Source organism: Pagrus pagrus, assembly GCF_965226575.1.
Source record: "Pagrus pagrus genome assembly, chromosome: 20".
In the NCBI taxonomy this organism is placed as follows: Eukaryota; Metazoa; Chordata; class Actinopteri; order Spariformes; family Sparidae; genus Pagrus; species Pagrus pagrus.
In genome coordinates, this window is record NC_140207.1 from 4,589,874 (window position 1) to 4,610,447 (window position 20,574).

At 38.5% G+C, this 20,574-nt stretch overlaps 1 protein-coding gene and 1 long non-coding RNA gene across 3 annotated transcripts in view; one reads left to right on the forward strand and one right to left on the reverse strand.

Moving 5' to 3' along the window:
- Nucleotides 1-20,574, reverse strand: part of LOC311249114 — a 419,388-nt gene that overhangs the window by 386,968 nt on the left and 11,846 nt on the right. The gene's annotated exons all lie outside the window — the stretch shown is intronic.
- The window catches only part of LOC311249110 (cadherin-12-like), a 113,074-nt gene that overhangs the window by 25,470 nt on the left and 67,030 nt on the right, over nt 1-20,574 (forward strand). The window contains exon 2 of the mRNA XM_084339858.1: nt 13,996-14,431. Within this exon, the coding sequence (XP_084195984.1) occupies nt 14,186-14,431 (246 nt within the window). The 5' untranslated portion in view covers nt 13,996-14,185. The remainder of the gene's footprint in view (nt 1-13,995; nt 14,432-20,574) is intronic.

Sequence of the window (20,574 nt, forward strand, 5' to 3'; positions counted from 1 at the left end):
AGCAGGCATCCCTGACCACAATGATGGAGTACAATTGAGTGGCAATGCCAAAGTAGCAACGTGCAGAGGAAGATTATTGGTATCAGACCACCAACACGTGGGTTTAAAGTTACACGAGGACAGGCACGTTCAGCTCCTGCGCTATGGATGTATTTACAGTGCTGGGGAAGGGCCTAGATGGGAGAAAGCAAGGTGTCACTCAGGACTATATCCATGCAGGGAAAATTGATGGCAGGGGCAAGAAGGAAGGCAGGAATGATGAAGCCTTTCACTGCTACCAATCCATATCAGTGTGTCCAGGATAGCTGTGGCATCACACTGTGTGTAGACAGTGTGTATACCGTGCATCTCCCCTTCCCCCTGTGCAATGAAAGTAACTAGGCTGATACCTTCAGTGAGAGAAAACTCTGTAAAGCCTCTATTTAAATCCAGATGGTAAACGCAGCATAACCCCCAGGGATTAGATTTCTGTTTTTTTTTTATTTTTTATTTGAAAGGACTGGATGTTGTAACTTTATTTTGATTAGATTCAAAATTAACATTTGGTCATCACAAAGTACCACCACGAACCTATAACTCAACTACTGATTGCTTCTCATAATACGATATTTATTTTAGTAGTGATATTTTCCTCTTTATTCATCCCTGTGGAATGGTACAAAGACTTCTCCTTAGAAAGCTCTCAGCTTTACACAGCTGACTCTGCATAGCTCTGTAGATGCAGGTAAATTGTCAGAATTCAACAGCAAGGCTTTATTTTTAGTTCAATTAGTGGCATCTTTTCTTTTACAGTATTTCAACATGATAAGCAGCCTTCATTCAAGATTAGGTAAGAGAGGTAGAACAGAAGGGGAAAAACACATCTCAATTCTTGTGCACATGCTGTGCCAGGAGCATCATCCTGGTGGAAAAAGGGACAGTTAAAATTTGCATTTAGATTACTGTGGTAATAGAAAAACCACGGTGATGAATCTTGTTCTAAAAAAGAGACTAATGTGGTTGTATTTTGAATAAAACTGTACAGTCAAAGACTCCGGGTGAGTCTGTATGAAAGATGTGTAATGGAATCGTCATAATCAATTCATCATACTTAAACAATAACAGTTAATCCATAGTTAACAGGTGGACAACAATATTATGCAAAAATAAACAAAGATTCTGATAATTACTGAGACTGTACACACTGTCCATACTGTACAGTTACTGTTAGGGGGTATATTATGTCCTCATCGGCTGACAAATCAGTCGGCCAATATTATTGGTAAACATAAGCCTAGTCAAAGATATAGTATATATCAGTATGAGCGTATATGTGGTCCGATATGCGGCAATATGAAACCTGTTTTGTTTTTTTTTCTTTTCAAGAAGATAATGTAGAGTACCATGCCTGGGGTAATTCCTAATTATTAAATTCTCAGTGAAGTTTACCATTTTGTTATTTTGGACAGTAAAGTTTATCATTGAACTGTCGAATATCTTGCCTCCATCACGTACATACAAGTGATTGATAACTACATTTGAAGGGTTATTGCAAAAAGTCGGTAATTATGTAGATATTCTATGAATATTGTCATACATATTAATGTTGGATTTTTTTTTTAACCCCTAATATAGGCACTGGTATAGATAGTAGTTCTAGATCTTAGATTGCGAAAACTTTCCTTGTTTAAAAAGTTAGCATTACTGATAAACATTTGATGAACTTATCAGACTGCTCTACGTGTTCCAATACTTGCCACTAGTCATCAAATCCATCAAGAATCTCGATAGTTTAGTACCAATAGTCACCCCAAAAATGGCATTGCAATATCAATATCAAGGTATTTGGTATTTGAAAAAATTGTGTATATGATATAGCCTAAAAATATATATATTTTAAGGCCCTGTCGCCTACCCCTAACTCATTATATCTGCTTCCTTCCTTCTGTACGTGTAATCTCTACAGAAGAAAAACACCATATCTGTACCTTATATCTTAGAGACAATAGAAATGGTAAATCTACTGTATTTCCATCAGGCATTTGCTGCAAATCACGTCAAACACTGATTTCCATATTCATTAGCACAGTATGTCAATAGTGCATACCAAAAGGGCTTCATTTGTTTTCAGTTCTCCCCAGTCCTCCAATCGCAAAAGTGACGGCTCCACAGCATCGGAGCATCTTAATTAAGCATCGCCAAGCCTGTTCTCATCCACACTTTTAAGAGCTGTCTCAAATAATCAAAAAATAAGGCGTTCATCGCGTGAGAATTCCCCCGTCGACTGAAGTCATTACTGTGGTGGGGAAAATGCAAACAAGAGGAAGGAATCACAATTGAAAACAAGTTGGAGAAAATGTATTCAGCATTAGCTTATTCTGTATTTACTTCTCAAGTTGAGAAAGAACTCAATACTGCAGCTCAGCATGGCAACAAGCTGGCTGTTACTCTTCACCACCTGCATTATCAACTGCGACGCAAATAGAAGTAGGAGGAGTTTTTAATTTCTGTATAGGTTGCCTCAGGCAGACTTGTTGTGACAGAGATCGCATAAATTGCAAACCCTGAGGAGTCCATGCCATTAGCATTCAGTTGACTGCAGAGGTGAAAATGTTAGCTCTATTTAAGCTTCGGTGAATAACAATGTTGAGGAGCTTTCCATTTACATACAGTAGCTGTGTGTATTCAAAACGAACTGTTGAGCGATTCCATTGAACACATGCATTACAGCTTTAATTATAAGTATATAACCATGACACCGAATGATAAACACAATAGTGTGGGATAGTGGGAGGGCAGTGGGACAGCTCATAATGCAAGTCCAACAACTGTTGATTAGAATAGAGACTGGCAACTTCAAAAATGCCACAAAAGCAAACATGGCAGGTTCTTTTTCTGCGATCATTAAACAGTAATTCAGAAATTGTTCAAGCCACTGCCCATTTTCTCTCTCTCTCTCTCTCTATCTCTCCCTCTCTCTCTGTCTCCTGTTCTCTCTCTCATATCTAATTTATTGCCATCTGCTCAGCCTGGGTGTAAATCTGAACGCAGACTGACTTGCTCGCCCAGGCTTTATCTGTTAACATTTAGCAATGTCTAATTAAGCGAAAATGGGAAGCGCGTTGGCTGAAAAATGCTGCGGCCGGATAATGACAGTCATAATAGTTTGGGATATATGTCTGTCACAGCAAGCAAATGCACTTATTAGATCAGGGTAATTAGAAGAAGACAACAGCTGTAATAGGCAAAAGCTGTTCAACTGTGATTAAAGAGGCTAACTTGCAGTACATCAATTGTTTTCAGCTGTGCGAAGGTGTGATGAAGGTCACAGCAGGCAGAATACCAAAGAATCCTCCATTCATCGTACCCACTGAAAGTTTGATGAAAAACTTACAAATACTGAAAATGCTCTTTGGATAATCAGATAAAGAAAACATAATTAACTTCAGAATCAGCTCCAATATTGATATTAAGTTGGCTCAATAAAAGGCTTCAAGATGATGTTACATCTGCCAGCAGATAGAATTGAGCAATAACAGCTGAGCAGCTGATTGCTGTTCTATATCTAACCTCACACAGAAATGAATAAACAAGATGCTGTTACTGTATGCTTGCTGAATGAACATTTTGTCACATACTATAATCAGGTTTCTATTTCAAATAACACTTTAACCGCCAAATAGCAGCATTATCTGGTCAGTTCTCACTGTTGCCATGACATACCGGTGGCTTTGCATGTTTTAATCTATTAACTATAAGCAGGGCTTAACAATAAGTATTGCCCAATTGCCTGGAGCAATTAAAATACCACTTTGGGCTAGTTAATCTAGCGACTCAAATTTGCCCGATAAGACAAGTGGTAAAGAGTTAACACCTTGTTTTTCTCTGGAGATGGAAGTAGCTAAGGCGTGAGTTATCTTAAATCCTTCTCACCTCTGTTGAGAGATGCACATGCCCCGCACCGATCAGGCACGCAGAAAGAAAATGGCACCCATTAACGACGTTTATGAGCTGAAGCGCAAGCAAACATTGTAATTATCCTTGAGACAGGAGTTAACTTTTTCGATATGTTTGCTGCTTTGCATCTATGACACACTGTGTCCCTGTTCTGATTATTCTATTTAAAACAAGATTGCCACTCAGTAGAGCACATACCTCTGCCAAGGCCCAAGTACATTTTTGTGCTCACTCATAAATACCAGACACCTAAATGAACAGACACAGGTGAAAACATAACCTCTTTGGAGGAGGTAAAAAGGATTATGAGCAAGTGGGAAAAAAAAACATTGACATTGAACCCTGCTCGAAGTTGCACCTATGTTACATTACCATTACCAAAGCATATCATAAGCTTGTAAATCGATCTTCAGCCTTCTTTTTATTCAAGTATGAAACTAAAGGTGAGTAGACATGAAATTCTCTTGAAAACCACAATCCATAAAGTATGCTTTTTTTGGTCAGCATTAGTAGTTAGTATTGGCCTTGTAGTAATTATTGTTGCTGTGAACAGGGACCAGGCAGTGATTTCAAAGGTCCTCAGAAAACAACTTTTTCCTGGGTATAAGACATTCTTCATATGTTGCTAAATCGATATTTAATGATAGTGTGGTGGGTGTTGTCTAAAGGAGTCCATTGAGCTTATAAAATGATTAAGTTGAAATTCTCACAATGAATAATTCAAGCAGGAAAACAGTTAAATGATACTTAACAGACCAAAGGCAATGTCTTAATGATTTTCCCCTTTTTTAAAGAGTTTAACACATGACTAACTTTAATGTACAAATCTAAGGGGCCCATCCTCTACCTCACGAAGTATGGGGACAAGTGATGCATTTAGTTCAGCAATTTAAGGGAACAGATTTAGATGGGATGAGGGATGATCATGAGAGCATTTTAAACCAGGTTTAAAATAACATTCGCCCTCTATCAACTGCAGTATCTCCTGAACTTTGGGACCATTAAATGACCTTCATTATGGCAGCAAGAGATTTGCGGTTTAACTGACTGTATCATTAAGCGTTTGACAAGAATCATCTATTTAGTGGGACATCAAAGTGCGTCTGCAAAACTTGTTGGAGCAAAAAAGTGAAATTATTACTGTCACCAACAAAAACTCCAATCCAATGACTGTTATATAATGGGGTTTTTCATGGATAAAAAAATAAGCTACATTTACACAGCTGTAAGTCTATCCTTTTAGTGAGAAAGAGAAATATTTTCTAACAAGAATGTTTTGGAGGATTTTGATTTCCTCTTTCTTTCCCCTTCTGGACATGTTACTGGACTATGAAATAGCAATTTTATCCTGGAGTAGCACTTTAGTCTCAGACTGTAACTGTGTTTTATTATTTTATTTCAGCATATTACAGAAATGGCTTGGATCTAAATGTCTCACATTGCTGTTAGTCTTTCTGTATTGACATTTAGAAAGCTGTTGAATGAGTCACTATCTTTCACATATTATACCTCTTACTAGTGATCTAGCAATTATGTCAAACACCCAAATTTCATGTGTTTGGAGAACAATGGAGCCCATTAATAGTTTTTGCTTTACAGTGACCAGGTGTTTTGATTGTACATGGTTTTCTGCAACTCTACAATTAATTTTCCTTTTCCACCTCCAAAATAACAGGTGCTTGACCACTTGCCCAATGCTATCTGTCTTGTTATAATCTGACTTGCCTTCTATAACCTCCTCTGTCAATATTTGGCATTGCCTTCAGCAGAATTTAATGACACACTCTCTCACAAAACAACAGGGTTCACAATTCAGCCTCAGAGTCTGTCTTTTCTTAGTTCAAACTGAGGCAGCGGGGGCTATCCAAGTTTACGTGGTACTCCCAGGTAAAGCAAGATCCCCCCTATTGTCAATTTGGCTTGTGGGCTCGTACTCAAGCTGAGGGCTGACAGGTCTCCACATTCACACCTTTTATTTTAATGTACATTCATCCGGTTCAGATCATAAAAAAACAAGTGGCAGCTCCGACTCAAACAACAGGAACCAGGCATCGGTTTTGAGCTGCTCCACCTGTGAGGGTACTTTATTTATCTTATTTGTATGTGTGCGTGTTTGTGTGTGTGTGTGTGTATGCAGGCATTGTGTCACAGATTATCCATAGAAAAATAGAAAAATCCATTATTTAGATCCAAGGAGCCTATCTGAATTTTTATCTATGGTTTCTTTTAAATCATAACCTTTCATTTGAGCCATATCTGTTGCATCACAGACTTTGTTGGCAGGGGATCCAGACATGTTCACGCTGGGGAGAGCTGACTCAGAGTGGTGCTTCTTTATTGCCTCAGGCCGGTTTTGTCTCTATAGCTAAGCCTTCCATATCTTCAGGGGGGAAAAGTTCAGTTTTGACAGAGAGGCAACCTTCGTTCAGTAGGACACGCGGCTAATTTATTTTTCATCATCACTGAAATATACTCAAGGTGATATACCATCTCAGGGAGTTCGTGTACTTAATGATTTGAAGAGTTCCGAAAAGAACAAAATTCAACTGGTGGAGCCATTTCTGGTCAGTGTATAATCAAGCGTGTTTTTCCTGAATTACAGTATTATGGAAAACATTAAGAGAAGGGGTAATTCAGGATTACAACATCCTAACAAAGGTTTTTTTTTTTCCTCTGCAAGAAAAATCCATCTTAATAAAGAACCAACATACTGACTTTACAAAGCTGAAAATATGCTTTTGAGTAGCAAACTGACTGAACTGAAATGTTAAGGTCACAAGTTAGACAACAACTGTAATACATTTGTCCATGAGCTGCAGTGAAAAGATCTGTCTGAACAGATTGTGTACACCAGACGCATTTTAGCTTTGGTTTTCAGTCGTTCATCAGACAAGTGTTAAGAAACGAATACACTTTTGATTTAAGTTAATGCTGGTGTCTACACTGGTCACATAACAAGTTCTGTTTCACTCCTACTTGACATGCATAGCTACAACCAGAAGCATATTTTCTGCTAGCACCAACAGTGATTATGTATTGGGCTATGAGGAACTGACAGTCCCTGACTACGAGAGGAGTCCCTACAAAACTGTTTTCTGGCAGTCATATGTCACAGGGTCAAACATTTGTTGCAGCCCTACATGGTTGAAAACTGTCTGCCTGGATGACAGCAGTTGCCTGTGAACCAATGGTGCTCCAGAGCTGCCTTGGGGCAAAAGGGCTGCTTCATTTCATCTCTGTAGCTGTCTGTCTTTCACTGCTCCAGAATAAGATCAGGCATGTCTCCTAACTGAGACCTGAATATTTGTATCTGTCAAAGCTTCCGATGTCAAAGACATGATAAAAGATAGCTGAGCACTGGATTATCAGGAAACAGAATTTAAGGGGAAAAAAAAGATTGATTTGATTCTTTATCATTTGTGGTTTAATAGCAAAAATACTATAAATTCTCTGCATTAACAAGGATTAAATCTCAGTAAACTAGTTGTTTAAATGTGTTTTTGAAAATAAAATTTGACGTGTTACCAAACTAGTTCACTAATCACTTTCTGCTATTTGATGTATAAATATTACTTAGGACAAAGAGGGGACTGGACTGGAGTGTCTAAACACATTCCTATTCTTTTTTTTATTTTTATGGAAGAGTAGTTAATATTCCTCCCTCCGTTGATTTCTGCAGCGGAATGAGCACTCAATTGATTTGGGTAAGGCTGACACTATTGTGTCTGGCAGGAAGGCGTCAAAGTGAAAATGTAGGAGTGATAGAGTGACACATTTCATATAAAAAAAAAACAAGTTGACATCTGTTGTACCTTGACAAACCTTACTTTGTCTTATTTGGTTCTCTTGCCACACCCTGCTTTCTGACAGTCACTCGTCATAGTTTCCATTAAAAAAACACATTGTATATTCCCCAAACTAGGGATGTCCCAGGCCAAGTTTCATTAGAGGAATCTGGCCCAGAAATGACATTAAGTAATCAACTGGAGAGAAGATATACAACTATACCGGAGTTGTTGCAACATGAAGGGTTGTACTGTGGTGTTACAGAATAAGGTCCTTCCCTCACAAAAGGTCTTTGGCTGACTACAGATACCAACTTGAAGGGAGCACTTTAACCAGACAACAAACCAATTTCTATTTTGGCCTTTTCATCAGGTTACTAACCGCATTAATTATTTCAATCAGCTTCATTTTAGACAGTGCTGATCCTTTGATTTATGTTCAGATCCAACTCAATAATGACCCTTATGATCAGCAAAGAACATCTTTACCTGAACATTATTTCATTTACTGTACTTTTTGATAAGATAGTCAGAGGTGGTAATTAAGTTTCTTTAAGTAACATTTTCAAAACAAAAAAATGAGTCCTTAAGGTTAGCATTTCTGTAGTCCCAACATTTCCCAATATTAAATAATTGGCACCATGTAAAACTATATTTCCCAAGCAGCATCTCCCACAACCAAAACCTCCCGCAAAGTCTCTTTCCAGTCTTGGTTCTGCTGACAAAGCACTTTACTAAAGTAAACATCAAGGCACATTTATCACAGAAATGGCCTTGGCAATGGGAGTAGTTGCCATTTGTCACTATTAAAAGAAAGTGTTTTGGCTTACTGTCTTAGTGCTCTAATGAACTCCATGAAAAATAGAGTTGTTCTTCAACAGGGCAAATCTGTGGTCGACAAACTTAGTGTGGCACTCAATACTACTGTTATCACCGCTTTCAAATCACCATAGTTATTTATCGCTGAATCCGTTTTTCAACAAGATAACTATTAAGTGTTTTGCTGATGGTCAAAACCCCTGTTATCTGTAAAGTAAGTTAAGGGAGAGGATAGAGAGTACTGTTCTTATAAGAGAGAACTTATTAACGCACTCTAACAAACCCAAATATTTACAAAAAGGCTTCGTTCTTTATAAGGTATGGTCGGGAGTTACAATGGGTGGGAACATCATTGTTATATTTAAGATGGAACCACATCGCTGACATACTGACGGTGACTCAGGCTAAGTAAAAACTCATCATATTCCTGGTGTGAGGGCCCACAGCATTTCATATCCAACACAAACTTTAACAACCGCACAGACATAATGTGAATGGAAGGCATTCTTTGGCTCGCCCCAAACAAAATGTGTGTGGGATGTAAGAAAAAGTGGGGAGGGCGACTCATCACATCATATTAATGTTTCCATTGTTCAGGGGACCAAGTTGTGTGCTCTTCATAGCTTATTGCATGCAAGCAGTCCTCCGATGAATATTACATAAAGAAAAATGTATAAATGAAAAATCTCCTTAAAGGGCAGCATATTTCTCCTCCCAACACAGCAACAACAGTGTGGGGCCTCGCATCAAACAGCTTGAAGAGTCATTGTCTCACACACAGACATGAATAAAGCACTTGGTTTTTGCCAAGCCGACAGAATGGCTGAAGCCAAACTGCGTCCTCAATGAGTAAACATATCTGAGAAACAAACAAAGCCATTTTATCCACTATTCATTACCTCGGTCATGTCATAACCTACGCATGAGGTGTTCTTTGATAATTTAACTTGACTGGCCAGCTGTGTTGTTACTCCCATTTTCATTACATTGCTTCCACCTACACTTCTCTCCGCCCACTCTTCCCCTGAAGGCTTTCAATGATATTACAGTCTTCTTTGGCCTTAGCCGTGCAAAAACAATGTCCTCACAGTGATTTCCCTGACTAACACTCGTTCACTTCATCTCCTCAGCCTTAGAGCACATATTTTCTCATCAGTCAGGGAGGGAGTTCAATTGAGGTCACTGTTTTGATCAGTGTGGTGACAGTGCGGAATCACAACATTACTGTGAGAGGGGCCATCACTTCATTAAAACAAGATGATTAAAACAATAAGGGCCTGTACTAGTACGCTTGTGTTTCATTTATTTGTAGAGACACAAGTACAGAGTGTTTTGCCAGTCAGTTTTTTTCCCCTTCCTATTAACTGCTGAGAATTGTTGATGGTAATGTTTTTACTCGGACAGCTGAATGCACAAACATTCACATTGTCCTTTTTCCTGAAATCATTTACTTAAAAAAAAATTCCCCAAATCTACTGTTAAAAGATTCACATTAAAACATATTAATAATTTAATAATAATCTCAAAACGTACTAAATCATTAACCTCTACCTGTGTCTGGTTTATTATGCAATTACAATCCCTCAACAAGTATATTAAACAGCTCTGCAGTGCATTATTCAATATTGATTCAGTGATTATGTTAGCTTCATTAGATGTTTGTGTAACACTTGAGGATACTAATCACCTTTGTATTTTCTAATCGCTACGTCACACGTTACTAATCTCAGTTTCTGTTACTTTTAATGTTATTACTTTGTCGATGGTAAAACTGTTGGATGAGCACTTCTGCATAAACAATTACAGGCAAGAAAGGGGATTCTGGAGAAAGAGATAGTTGATTTTGTTGAGTCTCATTCCCAGGTCGTGAAATACCGACACTTTGGGTTGGTATTATGCCTGAAATTCTAACAGAAAAGTGGTATCTCACGACCAGGGAATGAGACTCAACAATCCCCACACCTCAACACATCCTATATTCACATCCATCAACTCATATCCATACAATCAACTTCAACCTTCAATCGATCATTAAATGTAAATTGTTTAAGCCAGTGACAGGGTTTATGGAAAAGGATTTTATTAGATATTTAAATATCTATAATCTAAGTTATATCCCTGGTTGCACCACTTCTGCCACTTTGTTCATGTACAACTATAAACTCCTGGTGATTAAGTCCACTCTGAATCATGAGTAGGCAGGTACACAAAACAACTGTCTCTTATATACGTCTCTGAATGACGTGTCAGTCTACAATGCAAAACACTGCAGTAATTAAAGAAGGGGGATGAAAGAAAGTATCCCTGCCCACATTATGTATCAGGATATGAAGTAAATGCAAAACAAGAACTTCATCCAGATGACGAATCTCTCCCCTCCATTGCAGAATTAGATGCCTACTTATTTGTTTGTCATGTTTATGGCAGCCTTGAAGACTAATAACTTTCTGCCCGAGTCTCTTGTGGGTGGTAATCTGCACTAGCAGATCGGCTAGCCATATGTTCTTTGATTATTGAAGGTGATGTGTGAGAACGCTGTCAGCCCACTGCGTCGTGTTATCTGAAGTAGACACACAGGTCAAGGCTCACAACCGAAGCCCGACACATGCTAATGAACTTATCTCATAAAATATGCATCAAGCCCTCCCTGGGCCGTACAGTGGCAGAGGCGTGATTTTGCAGGAATTATGGGAACAGTCATTTTCCATTATGTCAATGCTAAATGAGGAGTGACCTGCGGGAGAAGCATGTCTGACCCGTGTCAAGATAGTTCCTGCCAATTTTGCACGGAGAACTTTGCAGATCAGTTTTGACTTTTAAGATAGTGTGGTGACAGAGAGAATAAATGGATCTGGGTGCACGGCATAACCTTGTTGAAGTAATCTCCCTCAGAAGCCGATGTTCGAAGTCTGTATAATTAATCAAAGACAATGATGTCAATGAGGGCTCCGGTTATGAAATTAGAGGCACGCTGTCTTCCATTACTGTACAGCTTATAAGTGCATTAGGAGGGAGAGAGGAACAATAAACCAGGTGTGGAAACCATTAGCTCAATCCTTCATTCCAACCATTTGTGGTTCCCGTCTCTTGTTTTCAGGGCAATTAAGTGTCTTGTAACAAGGCCAGAGCTGAATGCTTGAGTGTTGATTTGGTAGTCAGGATTGCAAACAAGGTGTGAACAGCAACAGTGCAATAGCTGTTTGCTCAATAATGAATGAGGCTTCACAAATTAGGTTGGTTCCATAATATTTCTTTTTCTTCTATGCTTTAGGCGGTGTGATGAATGATTGTTCAATTACATAATCAGGTTTTAGTCCCCTGAATGTGCTACCTGTCCAAACACAACTCACTGACATCACATCTACACTCAGAGCTTTCATAAGTCACAAAGTGCAGAGTGACCTAATTGTGTTATATGGACTTTTGTAATCATGTTTCATTTTATAATGATTTTATGAAAGCGCTTATGCATTCAAGTTATTCAGTGACTGCACCAGCTTTCATTTGTATTCAAGCAAAATGGATAAATTGTATTAGACCACTACTCATACATGCAGCATACAGTCTGTTTGAGTGAGAAATCAAATCTCCTTGTAGTTTTATAACTAGAATTACGGTTGTATGCCTCGCAGTTGTATGCCTCCGTGCACCAGTCAAGTTGCTTTTCCTGAGCTGTAGCGTTGAATAATTACCGGGAGAATTTTATGAAAAACTATTCTGATGCCAAGGTGAAGTTGACCTTTGGGATGTATTTGACCTTGAACTTTAGCCTTTGCCCACCGAAATCGAAGCAGTTCATCCTTGAGTGAAGTGAATGTTTTTGCAAAATTTAAAAAATTTCCCTCAAGGCATTCTTGAGATATCACGTTCACAAGAATGGGAGGGACGGACAGACGGACAACCCGAAAACATACTGTAATGCCATGAAGGAACACAACTGCATAAACAAGTGATTGAGTTGTTTTAAAATTGTCTAAAATATGTGCTGAAAAATACTTTCACAATACAATTATTTTTTTTACTCACTACACACAGCATCAATGGCATGACATGACGATGCTGTGACAAGATGCATTCTGCCTATGTATACAGCTCACTGGTTCTTCCACTGATCTATGTGAAGACATAAAAATGTATTGGAAGGAAGAACAAATTAAACATTCAATTGCATGTCAGTGAGCTGGATTATATATTGTTAATCTTCTGTGCGAGTTGCTTCTTTCATAGAACGCATGCCTGTCAAATGACATGCCGCGGCAAGCAGAACAATCTCATGCGGCCGTTGGTTGTCAAATCAGTTGTGCTCCTCACAGAAGTGATGTCTGAGAGAAAGCAAAGTACCTTAAAGAAATCATTGTGAGCGTGCTGCTTCACACTGACACCTCACACAGTGCACGAGTCAATTTGATGAACTTCCAATGCATCATGCTACAGCCTCAGATGGTTGCCTGCTGCAACTGATGTAACAACTGCACAGTTTTTCAGCAGCTTTCTGATTCATCTGACTGCATTTACTGAGACAAGGCTTGTGAAGCAAAGCATAAAAGCTCATCAGCACCCACTCATTAAAGTGTCATTAAATAATACATGACTTTCAACCTCTATGGGCAATCAAGGAACTGTAGTAACTCTGACAAGTCGGTGGCCTAAAATTGACAGCGAAAATAGAGTCACGGTTTTCACTACAGAGACAAGTAATCTAGCTAATTAGAGCATACATCCAAGAGAACTGTTGAGTACAGAGGAAGTCTATTGCCAGGCAAATAATTATCTCTTACTTTTTTGCTTGAAAATGCCAGTAACATCACTCATCATTAAGCAGTTTAAAACTAAAGCAGAAAGGAGGTGGAGTAATGACTTTTGGCCACCAAGTCATATGTATTCATGCACAACAGCTGTTAACAAGCTGTTAACCCTATACCTAGTCGGGATCAACCCATATGGTTTTGTCAGGGGCAATACCGATATCAATTACGAGTAATCAAGGAGAGCGATAACCAATATTTGGAATCACAGACACTTGAAGTAAAAGTGAGGATCTTAGTATCACACTTTAGAATAGCTATTAATGGAATGCAATTAAGTACAATTTACTCAAGTAGTGGTCAATTTTGAGGTATTTGTGCTTGATTACAATTTATTTTACTATGTATTTCCACGTCAGGCATTGGAGTTTTTACTCAATACATTTATTTGATTACATTAGTTTCTTGTTATTTTGCAGATTCAGATTTTTTAAACTGGCATCAAAGCCAAAGTAGCATATTTATAAATACATTTATTTTATCCGCAGTCTGTCCCTAATACCTACTGTATGATGACCACTTGTTATAGGGCATTCCTGGACTGCCTCTAATCGAGTATGAACACTGCATCATGAATGGTAATGCAGGTTATGAGGATTGAGAGAGAAAAGCAAACCTTTGAAACTATGTATCTGTCGACTTTCCTTTAGGTGATGAGCGCCATAAATCTCTGAGTGGGATCCTGACAGGCCCAGGAAAACAGCTTTTTTGGGTTTGCCACACCTGGCACAGCCCCCCCGCCTCACCCATTCCCCATAACCACCTCCACAAGTTGTTTCAGTGTGGCTCAGCTCTCGTCACTGGACTTTAACTTGGGGACCTGACCCTCACAGATCGCCAATGCTAACAAGGAACTGCCTGCTGCTGTTCCTTTGGATTCTCGTCGACGAAGGCTCAGTCTTTTCTTTACGCCCACCTTTACCGCCACTGGGACGGAGCAGGACAGGGAGGGAGCACGCCAGGAGCTCGGTGGGCCCAATGAGGAATGGGGCGGCTGGATTTCAACGGGTCAAAAGGGGCTGGGTGTGGAACCAGTTCTTTGTACTGGAGGAGTACATGGGGTCAGATCCGCAGTACGTGGGCAAGGTAAGAAGCCTTATTTTTTCAGGTTTTTATGGTGCGCCAGAAGTCATAAATCACATAGTAAGGAGCTTGGGAGAAATTGAATTGGTGGTAAATGGAGGGAGCAGTAGAACGTGAGGGAGATAAAATAGGGGAAAGGAACAGAAGGAAAAGAAAGATCACCAATGTAGAGTAAGTTTAAAACTACTACTTTCAGCTGGCCAATATCAGCAAAATAAATTATTACAATGTGTTCATTTATTATTGATACATTCACAAACAACGTGACAGTCTATTGGGTGAGGTTGTCCTTTTTAGCAAAACAATTGGAACATGTACAAACAGATAATTGCCAACTCTGATGGCAACTGCCACAAATAACCCATTTACATTTTGCCTCTGGAACTAAGCCTCACCATTTTAATCTAATGCTCTCATTGTAAAACTGTCCCTTTTTGCTAGTGTTTTAAGATATAAATGGTCTCAGGCATAGGAAGAAAATCCATACATGCTAATGGAGCTGTGCCAACATTTCTATGTTAGACTAGCCAGACACACATGACATTGAAGTGGTGAAAGAATCGATGGAACGGTTGAAATAGATTTAAATTACAGTCCCTGTAAAGCTGTCAGAACATCATAGTTATGAGCCAGGCAAGAGGCTGACGGCAATAAAAAGACAGCAGAAGACCAAACAGCCTCAACTGAATCTAGATAGATATATATACACACGCATGACCCCAGAGACACACTTCTTTTTGTCCCTCCTTAAACCTTGGCCATCTCTTTTTAGTATTGAGTTTTTTATTCTCTGCTCAGCTTAAGACATTCGTAAGTAAACTCTGTGGGGGTTTAAAGCTAAAGTTGTAATTTGGCACTCCTAGCTTACATAGGATAATAGTAAGACTGACTTATCTGCCCCAGTGCCGCTGCAATCAGCCCTGACAAGCCATGCTGTTTGTGGAAGTCTCTGAGGCTAGAGGCAGGGGGAGGGAGGCTGCTGTCTGCTGCACTCGTAAGTCACTTAATCCTGGACTGCTGCACTGCTTCAAAATAATTGACTGATTCTTTGACATATGAAAAGTATTTGGAGATGAGATCCTCTGACTTTTGTCAGGACAATCTTAAGAGAAAGTCAATTGCTTCAGAACGATTGTAGCTGTAATAGGATAAAAGGTAAAACACAGAATACCTGAAGACTGGGAGGACATGGGTGTTAGTGACTTGTCTTCCAAGGCATTATCAAGTAAGATCACAGAGGCCAAGAAAGGTAACAGTTTTGTTTTTCAAGGCACATAGATTAACTCTAATGGACCATGCATCTTAGTGCAATAAATGCTTGTTCCATAATACATCAATTCCTAATTGTGGTAATGTATTCACTCTTGAGTGCAAACATGATTTCCATTCAGTGACCTGCAGACTATCAGGGCTATAGCAGCTCAAGCGACTGCTGCTTTCCCCTCAGTGGCAGAAGTCCCCTTTCGGACCAAATTAAGTAATTGTGAAGAATATTTCTGGTATGAATTTTTTGGGATGTCAGCATTCATTTATTTCAATGACAGAGCTCTTTTTCTCTCTATACGTTTATTTCTTTGAGCATTGATCAGCTTCAGTTCATCTTCATCAGTTAATTATCACAAGCCACATCGCAAGGAGGCTGTTGTGCTTGTTTGTGCTGTCTGTCATGTCTGTTTATCCTTGATCACTTCTAACGTGTATTAAAATTTGAGAAATTTCTTAGCGCAATACAATTTCTTTATAATTGTCAATGGAAACGGTTTATTGCTGATTTCATTACCATAATTGGGTATTTGTTCGTTAAGGCTACGTAAGGTAAGGTAATGTAGCTTTATAAACCATGCTTTATGTCGGATTTTGTATGTTGTATGGTAATGCCAACAGTTCCCTCCAAAGGAAGACAAGAGACATGGAGGGAACTAGAATTACCATCTTGTGGTTGTATGCCTCTGCGCACCAATCAACTTGCTGTTCCCAAATGACACTGAATAATGGCCATAACATTTTTGCAGAACATTATGATGTCGCAGTGAAGCTGACCACTACCTTTTGGATGTAAAATGTCATCACCTCATCATTTTATACTATCAGACATTTGCATAAAATGCTGTCATAATTATCAAATTAATTGATGAGTAAAGGCCAACAATTGGTTTTGTGAGGTCACAGTGACCTTGACCTTTGACCAAAATCTAATCAGTTCATCCTTGAACCTCAAGGCATCCCTCAGATGGATTGATGGACAGCTGAAAACATACTGCCTCTGGCCATGGCTATCAAAAGTGCAGAGGCATAAAAAGTTGATGCAGCCATAGGGCATTAGTTTTGCAATTTTGGTTTCAAAACAGAAAACGTGTGATTGAGAGAAATGATATATGCATGTTACAACATGCTCTTTTAGGTGATGTAGTGGGCCACTTCCTCTCTGTGAACAGTGCTGTTTTTTGTTGTTTGTTTTCTCCAATTGTTTTCCTTAAATATATCATGGAAATTAGATATACTTTTAACTTTATGTTAAGAGCTCTACTTATACAGAAAGCACAGTGCTTTGTTTTAACAGATCTGTAAATATACATTAACAATCAAACAGCATTTTCCTCCTCCTATTTGTTTGATGCATTTGCATTAATACACAATTAACTTATCCTTAGGAATGCTCCGTAAATGTTGATTAGTCGAATCATCAAGCAGTGAGAAGTGAGTGAGGCTGCAAACAGGGCACACATACAAGGTCTCATAATAATCAAGGTCCCATAAAACAGAGACAATTTTGATTTGGCTACTTATCTAGCTTGCAATAGGAAACATGATTTTTGTAAAGTATTTAAGGTGTGAGGTTGCTCTTTGTGATTATTTGTTGGGAATTCTTATTTATGTTTTATGTAGCAATAGTACTTTTAAGATTAAGAAGCAGAAGAAAAACAAAATAAATGTTGTGGTAGTAAAACAGGTGTATATAAAAGATTGAAAATTGACAAATTAGGTGAAAAAGTAAGTCCTTATTTATCTGAGGCTTCAAGGCCTTGTTAACTGCTATTTAACTCTGAGGTCTCTCGATCAATATGAGGCGTTTCGTCAAGCTTTTAGGTTGGATTCCATTCAGCTTCACAGTACAGTTAAACTAACAAAGGACAATATCATTAAGAAATTTATAATTCTTCCAAGGATGTGAAAACCTTGCTGGAATGACGTGTCATTTTTGTGTTGCTTGTTTTTTGCAAAAACCTGAACATGTCAGCAGTAGCGCAATCTATTTCAAGAGTGTCGGATTAAAGGCATCACTGCCAACTGTAATTGCAAGAGCCAAATCACTACTAATTAGAACTGGCTATTGAAATTCATATAATTCACATTACTAACAAGATGCGGTAATTTTGTCAGTTCTGACGGCACACAAAATGCAAGACAACCACTGGAATAGGATGGGCAGTGGGAGGCGGGCGGGGGACAACTACTGGTGGTGGAGTGGAGAATCAGAGTGCCAGTGTTACGGATCACCTAGTTTCCCTATTAACTGGTGACGTTCGCCTGAGTGCACCAGTGGATGCTTGTAGTGACAGCAGATGTTTGGAAACAACATGATAACATTTAGTCGTCCTTGTGAATGCCTTGTTGTTGTCCTTTTCATTCAAATTTCAAAGCATATTCTACTCATCTGAGTCTGAGACTCCACTGAACCTATATCAACTGCAGGAAGTATCCAGGCACATTTATGAGATCCTTCACCATACCACAAAAATAATTACCTGATGCTACTTGATACTCATCCATTCCACCATTAAATGACTGTGCAAGTCTTGAAGAGACTGTCTGGTATAAATAATATAGCCAGATCAGCAGTGGAGCACTCTATCTTTATATTATTATTATATTTGGGCGTCTCAGCACTCTCCTACTTCTACTAATTTATTGCACATGGTGGGCAAAATTTTAAAAAACCATATTTTTAGTACAGAGAAACCAAACAAAACACTACCTCAGGCTACATCTTCCAAATTGAACATGCACTCTCTCACAGTCACAACAAAGTGTTACTATGGTAAGCTTAATCGGGGTCAGATTTACTTTGTACATTTTTTAAGCTGATACTGATATAGATATTTTGGAGACAAAAAAAATGTACAGCTAGAGCTGCAACGATTACAGAAAATGAATCCCTATTTTTTTTAAATGACAATAATCTTTAGTTGCAGTCCTACACAGACCATAACAAACAATCTGAGATAAGGGTCCTTTGTTTTGTAAATTGTGAACAGCATATAAAAACATAGAGATTTCAGGTTTGAAAAATCAAACTGTCAGGACAAGCTATGTGATGTTGACAGTTTTCTAAGATGTTCTCAAAAAAGGGTTGGCATTTCTGTACTGCAAAGTCATGTTACTTGATGGCTGACGCATACTTAGACGCTCATCAGTCTGCAATGAGCCAATATTGGCTGAAATATCTTGCCGATTTGATCTAAATTCATTAGCTGACTGCCTCTGTAATTAAGTTAAAACATATTTTAAACACTAAACTTCAGTCATCAAATTAAAGGTTATCCAAACCTTTGATAAATCTTTGGTAGAGCTTCCTGGTCAGATAGGGCCTTGCTTAAGACCCAGTGCATGTCTGACTTCAATGTTTAAATTGAAATTATGATCATTACATACATTTTTATAAACATATATCTGATAGCAGTTGCACAATTTACTTTTCCATAAGCACATGCCTCATATGTTGCAATCATATGAGGCATAGTTAAAGGTTAGTGTTGTGCAGGGAATCATAGGGGGAAGGGGAAAATACAAATCATTATTCATGTTGCTGTTTGGTCTATTTTGGAGCAATGAGTGCAAGTAGAGCAAAATTTCTTCTGTTTTGCAACACAAGTAAAATAAAATGCTATCTTCGCATTTACACTTATTTTGGTGGTTTACTATGATGAGACAATAAAGAAGGAGAATGGAATCAGACTAAAGCTCTTATAACATTTAATGCATGCAACCTAATTTGAAGGCAAAACTGTGAAAAACAAAATGTACACCAATATATTCATATTGATTCTACACATAAAATACTACATCTCAGTATTTATGCCAGATATTCTGCCTTGACAGCTTCTTGTCAGGCAAGCCGAGGTGGCAGACACCTAACATTGAGGAATATAAGAAAACTTACAGTCACAACTGGAAGCTGCAACTTACACTATTCACTTAATTGTCCTCTTTCCACCCTGAGGTACAAATACAATCATGACGAGATTCAGCATGGTCTTCAGCAACACTGCTGGCCCCTACTGCTAGCATTAATAAGGGAGCCACCACTCTGGAGCCTTGCTCAAGGGTCAACTGAATGCAGCTGTATAAAAAAGTGGTTATTACATTTTTCACATAGAGGCACAATGTCTCAAGAGTCTCTGGTCCACTAAGATTCCTCTGTGGAAACCGCTACTTAAAGTGAATCAAATTTACTTTTGTGATAGTACAATGGAGGTATTAAAACCACAATGGACCTGTACCATAAATAAAGAAAAGACAGACTGCCATGAATATTTTTAAAAAAAGGTTTTATACCTGTTCAGAATTATTACAAGGCTGATTTTCTGAGTGAATATGTGTGACTCCCAAGTTCCAATGCCATTAACAAACAATTAACAGAGACAAATAATGACAATTATAAGTTTATGACTGCCTTCCTCCATGGTTTTAAAAAGACAATTACTCTGTCACTTAAGAAACAAAAGCACCACAAGAATATATTGATTAGAAATCACTTTGAGTAACAACATTTCATACAAGCACTTACGCTGAGAAAATTCTGACAATCGTCTTTTGACAACCACATTATTGCAGATTAGCAATTAAAGCCCAGAGGGCTTAAGAGGGTTGATGCAACAACCCTGTGCACTCACAATTAGATAATGTTAAAGGCTTTCCTATGCTGAGCAGTGATTATCTGCAAGAAAAATCTGCCATTAGTGGTGTGGCTGTAAATCAAGCCAAGCTGCTTCCTCTCACTCTCTGCTAAACTCTCTGCTGAGTTTAGCAGCTATTTTGCAATATTTCTTGGTAGCATCATGACACCTTCCATTTGAACATTGGTCATGCATTGCTGTTTGACATATTTTACCCTGAATTATAATAATGTGGCAACTCAGAATCCA